Source organism: Trachypithecus francoisi, unplaced genomic scaffold (assembly GCF_009764315.1).
Source record: "Trachypithecus francoisi isolate TF-2019V2 unplaced genomic scaffold, Tfra_2.0 Lachesis_group12, whole genome shotgun sequence".
Lineage (NCBI taxonomy): Eukaryota > Metazoa > Chordata > Mammalia > Primates > Cercopithecidae > Trachypithecus > Trachypithecus francoisi.
In genome coordinates, this window is record NW_022681457.1 from 102,357,873 (window position 1) to 102,365,954 (window position 8,082).

The 8,082-nt window shown below is 54.0% G+C and overlaps 1 protein-coding gene across 1 annotated transcript in view; it reads right to left on the reverse strand.

Annotated features, from left to right (window-relative positions):
• EPHA8 (EPH receptor A8) overlaps positions 1-7,817 on the reverse strand; it is a 33,817-nt gene extending 26,000 nt beyond the window's left edge. The window contains exons 1-3 of the mRNA XM_033228880.1: positions 7,796-7,817; positions 7,273-7,337; positions 69-732 (exon numbers count right to left, since the gene is read on the reverse strand). Of these exons, the coding sequence (XP_033084771.1) occupies positions 69-732; positions 7,273-7,337; positions 7,796-7,817 (751 nt within the window). The remainder of the gene's footprint in view (positions 1-68; positions 733-7,272; positions 7,338-7,795) is intronic.
• Between the last annotated feature and the right edge of the window lie 265 nt (positions 7,818-8,082).

Genomic DNA, 8,082 nt, shown 5'->3' on the forward strand with positions numbered 1-8,082 from the left:
CCCTGGCAGCCCTGCCCAGACCAAACGCCGCTGCTGGCTGACCCATGCCCAGGCCATGGCGCGCTCACCCACACAGGCATCCCGCCGCTCCTCGTAGCCAGCACTGCACACACATTTGCCGATGGGCACCAGCCACTCGCCCTCCGCACTGCAGTACATCTTGGGCGTGTCCCGCTCCTCCGAGTGCCGCACGCACTGGCCCCGCACCTCCACCAGTGAGGAAGAGTCAGCCCCCGTCACTGCCTCCGAGAAGGCAGCCAGATTGCGCACCATGGCGGGGCACTTCTTATAGTAGATGCGGAGAGAGAGGATGGCCAGGCAGGCACCGATGTCCTGGAAGGCCAGGTAGAAGCCGCGCTTGCTGAGGGGACCCACACCGCGCACCTCCGTGTTGAGCTTGAGACGCCGCACACCAAGGTCGGCACCTGTGAAGCTCTCGTCGGCGGCAATGGTGTCGATTTTGAGGAACTGGCTTTCTTGTGTGCTGGCCCCCAGGTCGCGGTCCGACTCCAGGTAGTAGAGGTTGAAGGTCTCCTTGCAGGTGCCCAGCACGCCGGGCATGCTGTTGCAGTCGCGCAGGGTAAACTTGATCTCGGCATAGACGCGCCGGGCGCCATCGCGGGGGACCCAGCTCGTGCGGAGCCAGTTGTTCTGGTTGGGGCTCATGACATTGCACACCTGGTATGTGTGGATGGGCTGGAAAGACTCGTCCACCTCGTTGATGGAGTCCCACTGTGGGCAGAGAGAACACAGCCACTGAAGCACAGCCAGCACCTCACCTTCTTTTGCCAGTGACCCTGTGTTTTGTGCTGGGGTCGCTGGGGAAAAAAGACAAAGGAGCTGGCCTGCTGGTGGACTGTCATAGCTGCCAGATGCCAGGCCCCCTGAAGACGTGATCTCGCAGAGGGCCACAATCTTCAGGGGAAGTGTTATGTACTTACTCTTGAGATGAGGAAGTAGAGGCTCTGACCTGTGAGCCACATGTGTGAGGTTATGTCGTTATCGAGCAATGGCTGGACGGGAATCGGGCCTGTCTGATGCCAAAGCTCTGCCCTCATTTCTCTATGGCTCCTTCTATCTTTCTTAGAGTGGGAGGACTTGCCTGGGGAAGTCAGTAAGTCCAGTTTCCATATCAGTTGCCAGAGGGATCTTACTAATATATGAACCAGATTATGCCTTGCCCCCACCTCAAATCCTTCAGCAGCCTCTCCTGCACTGCTGCTTGTTGAGTGACTGCCTGATCCACAGACTCCCTCCACCCTGCTCTTCTTGCTGTTTCCCTGGGCTGGCCTGGGTCCCACGCAAGGGAATCCCAGGATGTGAGAAAGTTCAGTGTAATTGCTTCTGTGCTGCCTGCTGGCTGGGCATCAGTGATTCTGAAATAAACCAGACACTCTCAACAGAGTGAAAAGGTAACCCATGAAATGGGGGAAGCGATATGCCAGTCATGTAGCTGATAAGGATTAATATCCAGAATACATAAAGAATTCCCACAACTCAACAACAACAGAAAAGAAACAGTTCGATCAGAAAATGGGCAAAGGACGTGAACAGACATTTCTCTAAAGAAAATACTCAGGTGGCCAAATGAAAAGATGCTCAACATTGCTAATCATTAGGGAAATACAAACCAAAACCACAATGAGATACCACTTCATACACATTAGGATGACTGTTATAAAAAATAATAATAATAAGGCCGGGTACGGTGGCTCACACCTGTAATCCCAGCACCTTGGGAGGCCGAAGCAGGTGGATCACCTGAAGTCAGGAGTTCAAGACCAGCCTGGCCAACATGGAGAAACCCCGTCTCTACTAAAAATACAAAACTTAGCCAGATGCAGTGGCACGTGCCTATAATTCCAGCTACTCGGGAGGCTGCGGCAGGAGAATCACTTTAACCTGGGAGATGAGTTGCAGTGAGCCAAGATCGCACCACTGTACTCCAGCCTGGGTGACAGAGCGAGACTCCCTTTCAAAAAAAAAAATGATAATAATAAGTGTTGGCAAGGATGTGGAGAAATTAGAACCCTGTGCATTACGGGTGGGACTGTAAAATAGTGCAGCTGCTGTGGAAAACAGTATGGCAGCTTCTCAAAGTGTTTAAAATAGAATTACCATATGATCTGGCAATCCCATTTCTGGGTATATATCCCAAAGAATTGAAAGCAAGGTCTCAAACAGATATGTGTACACCCCTATTCATAGCAGCATTATTCACAAGAGCCAAAATGTGGAAGGAACCCAAGTGTACGTCAATGAACCAGTAGATAAGCAAAATGTGGTATATACCTATAATGGAGTATTAGCCTTGAAAGGGAAGGAAATTCTGATACACCTTAAAGATATGCCAAATGAAATAAGCTAGAAACAAAGAACAAATATTGTTAGGATTCAATGTATATGCAGCACCTAGAGTAGCCAGATTTACAAAAGACAGAAAGTAGAACGCTGGCTGCCAGGGGCTGGCAGGGAGGAGTCAGCAACTGCTTAAATGTGCGGAGTTTCTGTTTTGCAGGATGAACAGAGTCCTGGCAGTGGTGATGGTTACGGCCACACAGCAATGTGAATGTACTACATGTCACCAAGCTGTGCACTTAAAAAGGGTTAAGATGGTACACTTTACATTATGTGTATTTCACCAGAATAAACAAGAAAGAAAGAAAGATACCACAAACGCTCCCTGTCCCAAGTGCCCCGGGTCCACCAGACCAGGCAGTGCAGGGTGATGAGCCGAGGGAATCCAGGTGGGTAAGACTCCCAGGCCCCTCTCCAGCCCTCCTGGGTGTGGGCATCTGTAGTTTACCTGTCAACCTGGCACTGCAATGAAGCAGTACCCTCTTGCAAGGGTGGATGTCTGCAGAAGACAGGGGAGGGGACAGCCCTAGCTTCCTCGGTTGCTGAGCACCGGCTGGCCGGGAGCAGTCCTTGTTGAGCTGATTTCAGGGACTCATGAGGGCTCCAAGGAGGAGCTGGAGGACGAGGGCAGAGGAAGGGTTGGTCTCTGGGCCCCTGTCCTGGTTCTTTCACATATGCAACACCTTGACTTTCTTCAGTTGTCCTTGAATGAGAGAGCCTATTGCTTAAAGGGGGAGGGGGGCTTCATGACCAGATGCTTTGAGAACCTATGGAGTTCTGGGCTTATTCCACAAGGGCTAGAGAGAAGGTCATGGGCATCTCAAGTCTTTTCCTGCCCATCCCAAGCCCCTCCATCTAGTCTCGTCTTGATCCTCAGTGCCCACATCTGTAAAATGGGACTCAAGCAGGCCCCACTTCAGCTAGGTTTGAGAGGATGCAGTGGGAAACTTTCTGCAAAGTGCTTAGCTCAGGCCTGGCACAGGAAGGCACTGAACGAATGGCCTGAATATGATACTGAACTGGCAGCATCTTCACAGCCCACTGCGCCTGCCTCCAGGGACCATGTGGGAAGATTTCCTGTTTCCAAAGGGGTCCCAGGAAGTGCGAGCCTCACCTGAAAGAGTTTACGCTTCCGAGTCTCCCCAACCCAAGAAGGACCCTGCTCCACACCCCGCTCTGCTGTCAGAGGCTCCAGGCAGCGCAGCATCACATCTGGGGTTAAAGTCATTGTCACAATTAATGGAGCACCAAAGAGCCAGCCAGCTGCTCCCTGTCTGTTTCCTGCCAGGGACCCGGATAAATGAATGAGCTCAATCTGAGTCTACTACAGCTGCCCCCCCGGGGCCAATGGTCTGGCCTAGCCCTGCCAACCCCAGGAGCTGCTGCAGATGCCCAGAGTGGCACAGACTCCTGGAGGTCTGGTGCAAGGGCAGAATCAGCCCTGTTCTCTGCCTGGGGCACCCCCACCCCATGCTGGGTGCCACTCCCATCTCCGCTGCTTCTCAAGCCCAAAAACTGACTCTGGCACACTGCTCCCCCAACTCTGTCCTCCTCCCAGATCAGAATGCAGTGAACCAGCTGTGCAGTGCTTGCTGAGGCACGTCCCTTCTCTGAGGCTTGGGCTTCTCTTCTGTAAAATGGGGTAGCGAATGCCTGCTCCTTCCGTCTACTCCAGGGGGTGCAATGGAAATTAACCTGCCCGCTTACCTAAAGCAGCATTCGTTAGTCCATGTTAATTAGCCAGAGCAGGCGGAGCACGTCCCAGCCCCAGCGTGCGGAAGTTCCCGGGAGCAGAGGGAAGGACGCAGCCTGATGAAGAGCAGAGGGTCTGGGCCAGACCTCCCCGTCTTCGCAGAATTGCTTCGCCTCTGAGAGCTTTCCGTTTCTCATTGGTAAAACGGCCTTTTCATGTATCATCCCATTGGTGGCACTGCACGGAGCAGTTCTAAGATTGTCCCCATGTTATAAATGAGGAGGTGGAGATGAAGTAATTGATCTGCCTGAGTCACACTGACTACAGGAGGCGGAGCCCCCATTCATCAGGACCCAGCGCCCTGGCCCTTCAGGTTCTGCACCTGTCTGACAATCGGGTAACATTTCTGAGGCTGGAGACTGTCCTGGGTGACCCTTGTCCTCAAGTTACTGAATGGACTCCAGAGTCAGAGGGATGGATGAACCTCAAGGACCATCTCCAGAGGTTCCCCCTCCCAGCTGGGCAGGAGAATCACCTGGAAAGCTGATTAACTTTAATTTTTATTTTTTGAGACAAGATCTCTCTCTGTCACCCAGGCTGGAGTACAGTGACTCACTGGAGCCTCGACCTCCCAGGCTCAAGCGATCTTCCTACCTCAGCCTCCTGAGTAGCTGGGACCACAAGCGCACACCACCACACCCAACTAATTTTAATATCTTTGTACAGAAAGCATCTCACTATGTTGCCCAGGCTGGTCTCGAACTCCTGGTGGCAAGCAAGCCTCCTAAAATGCTACACTTACAGGTGTGGGCCACCATGCTTGGCTCCCTGGAAAGCTTATTAAACAGAAGATTCCCAGGCCCTTCCACAGACCTCCTGGATGTGGAACTCTGCAGGCTTCACCTGCTAGCCTGGCACAGGTTCAAAGTCTAGAGTTTGGGAATCAGGCATGTCATTCCAGCCTTCCCTCCTCTCCGAGGAGCCCCGGTCTCCAGGCCCCCTGACGATGGCAGGTGGTCCCTGGCTCAGCAGAGAGTGCAGGCTTGCCTTCCCATCTCACGAAATGGTCACAGAGTGGGCCTTACTGCCTGCAGTTCAAAGGTGGCATAAGGGACTCACCACAGGTTCTGGGCCCAGAGAGACCCAAGTTTAAGTCCCAGCTTCCCATCAGCTGGAACCTGCCTGATGATGGGCAAATTACTCCTCACTGCCCTGAGCCTCAGCTTCCTCACCTGTGAAGTGCGGTGGCTGCACCCACCTCAAGGATTGGTTGTGGGGAGTGATGAGATCACGCCTGTGACCTGCTCAGAGCTCAGTGAAGTTGCCTGATTTGTTCTAACTCGCGAATGCAATGCCAGAATGCTGAGCTATGCTTTAGAGCGCCCTGCACGAAAACACACCTGACACTGCCAGAGTGAGCGTCCAAAACACGAGGCCGGCCATGCTCCCCACCTGCTGAAAACCCTGACAATTCCTCGCTACCCTAAACATCAAGTCCGATGCTCTGGGCGGGATAAAGACACCCTGGAGCCAGCCAGGGCCCAGGCGTGCCCTCCTAGCTGCTGGGACTCAGGGGAATGCCAAGTCAGCCAAACGCCATGCAGTGAGGGAGGAACCAGGACCCGTCTCCTCACGGGTGGAACCCTGACATGGGGGCCAGCTCACTGCACCAAAGCCTTCCACACCACACTCACGCGGGGAAGACAGCCACACCAAGGAGCGTTTTACAGAGCAGGGGACTGACACGCTGCGAGGTAAAGGGATACCCCAAGCACCCGGCCTCTGTCCTCGGGCAGTGGTGCTGGCTCAGGTGATGAGGGCTTTCTCCAGGCTCGGGGACTTGGAGAGCCAGGGCCATGTGGCCCGCCCCCAGCTCCCGGGAGCCCGGTGCATAAGGGTTGATAACAGGCTCAGCTCACTGCTGCCTGGTGACCAGACCCCCAGAGACAGAGGAGCGGGGCCATGTCTAGACTTCCAACCACAGGCCCCCCACAAAAGGCCCAGATGAAAACTCTACCCAAAGTCAAGAAAGGCCCTTCATAAGTGTTAACCGTTGGTAACATTATCATCATCATCATGAATATTATTATCCCTCTGTCCTCACAGCCATAGAAGCTGAACGTGGACATGACAGAACTCAGGTATGCACCATGTGCTCGTGTCCGTGGCAGGGATGTGTGCATGTGTGTGTACGCACATGCGTGTGTGTGCATGTGTGTGTACGCGCATGCGTGTGTGTGCGTGTGTGTGTACGCGCATGCGTGTGTGTGCGTGTGTACGCGCATGTGTGTGTGTGCGTGTGTGTGTGTACGCGCATGCGTGTGTGTGCATGTGTGTGTTTCTGAGCACCCTGGTGAGAGGAAGTTCATGTGATGGTAACTGTGTGAGATAATACACGTGAGTAACAATGCTAAAGATCATTATAAAAGCCTACGTTCATTGAGGGCTCACCCTGTGCCAGACTCAGTGCCAAGACTGTGTCATCTGCTCTCGCCCTGCCGTAGACCTAGGAGATCGTCACAGGCTTGTCCCTTTCTATAGATGGGGAAACTGAGACTCAGAGAGGTGAAGTGGTGACCCAAGGCCATCTGCTTGTCAAGGACAGAGCCGGGATCTCACCAGGCTCGTGGGCTCACTCCTACTCTACTTCCCTGCCCCCGCAGGATTCAGAGAAGAGAAGCAGAGGGATGGGGCAGTGCAGCCTGCTCACTGCAGCTCCTCCCCAGGAGGATGGGGGCATGGTCTGTGAGCATATTACCCACAGCGACCTGAAGGCTGAGTCCAGAGTCACCATGGAGGCCTGGGAACCTGGCCACTTGGGGAGAGAGACAAGCAGAGACTCCAGAGGTCGGAGGACTGGTGAGGCCAGGGCAACTGGGAGGGAGGGAGCAACCCAGAAGGCAGGAAGGCCTGGCTGGCCTTCTTTAGTCCTGGCCTGGCACCTCATGAATCTGTAGGATGCAGCCATGGGGATCCCCGGACCTAGGGCCTCAGACTTGAAGAATCAGGGATCTGTTGCCAGGGTTGGTTCTGTAATCTCAAGGGTCTGTATGCACTAAACTGTTAAGAGATCAGCAGCACTAACTGCTGTGTGCCCTTGGGTAAGTCTCTTGACCTCTCTGGGCCTCTGCTTCCTTTGATCGATCTCATGCAGACTCTGTGAGTGGCAGCCTCTCTCCGCTCACAGGGGGATGACATTGTCCCCACTGCCCGTCACTTACACCATGAGCCGGATACGTGAGCCAGCCCCAGTCCCCGTGGATGGTCGATGTGTCCAGCAAATTCACTGTAAAACAGGAGATAAGAGGGCATCAGGCCCCTGTAACCTCTCCCCAGATCCTCAAGCGCAGCCTGACCCAGCTACACTGGTCCACACTCAGCCCCCAGCACACAGCTCACACGGGTCCCTCTGCCTGAATGTCCTTTCTCTCTTCCCCTCTCCTTGAAGGCCCAGTTTAAGTTCTCTTCCCTGAAGCCTTCCTCTCACTCTCTTGGCCATAAAGTAATATTCTGAACTCCCAGAGCACAAGCTGTTCCAAGTGCCAGACAGCCTTGGTTGGTGGCACAGTGGGATAGTTAAGAGGTGGGCTCGAGGCTGGCAGGCCTCAAAATCCCAGTTGTGCCACTTAGGAGCTGTGTGTCCCTGGGCAAGTCCCCTCACCTCCCTGAGCCTCAGCCTCCTCCTCTGTAAAATGGGGTGATAACGATTTCGGTCCCACAGGGCTTTTGTGACGATGACCTGACCCTTGTCTCCTGCAGGAGCCATGATGGCATTCAAGGTCCATGCTGCAAAGTCATACCTCCCATCGGAGGACTGGCCCCAGCTTAGTAATTACCCTGTTCCCCCAGCATGGTGCCTGGCGTCTAGCACGTCCTCTGTGCACATCTGGTGTGGAGGGGCTTGGGGGGTAAGAGCTGCCTCTTAGTGAGCACCTACTATATGCCAATATCTGCAAGGGGAGCTTGAGATGCCTCATCTGCGCCCCCGCCAACAACCTGAGAAGCGGCCATTATTATCTCCATTTTACAGA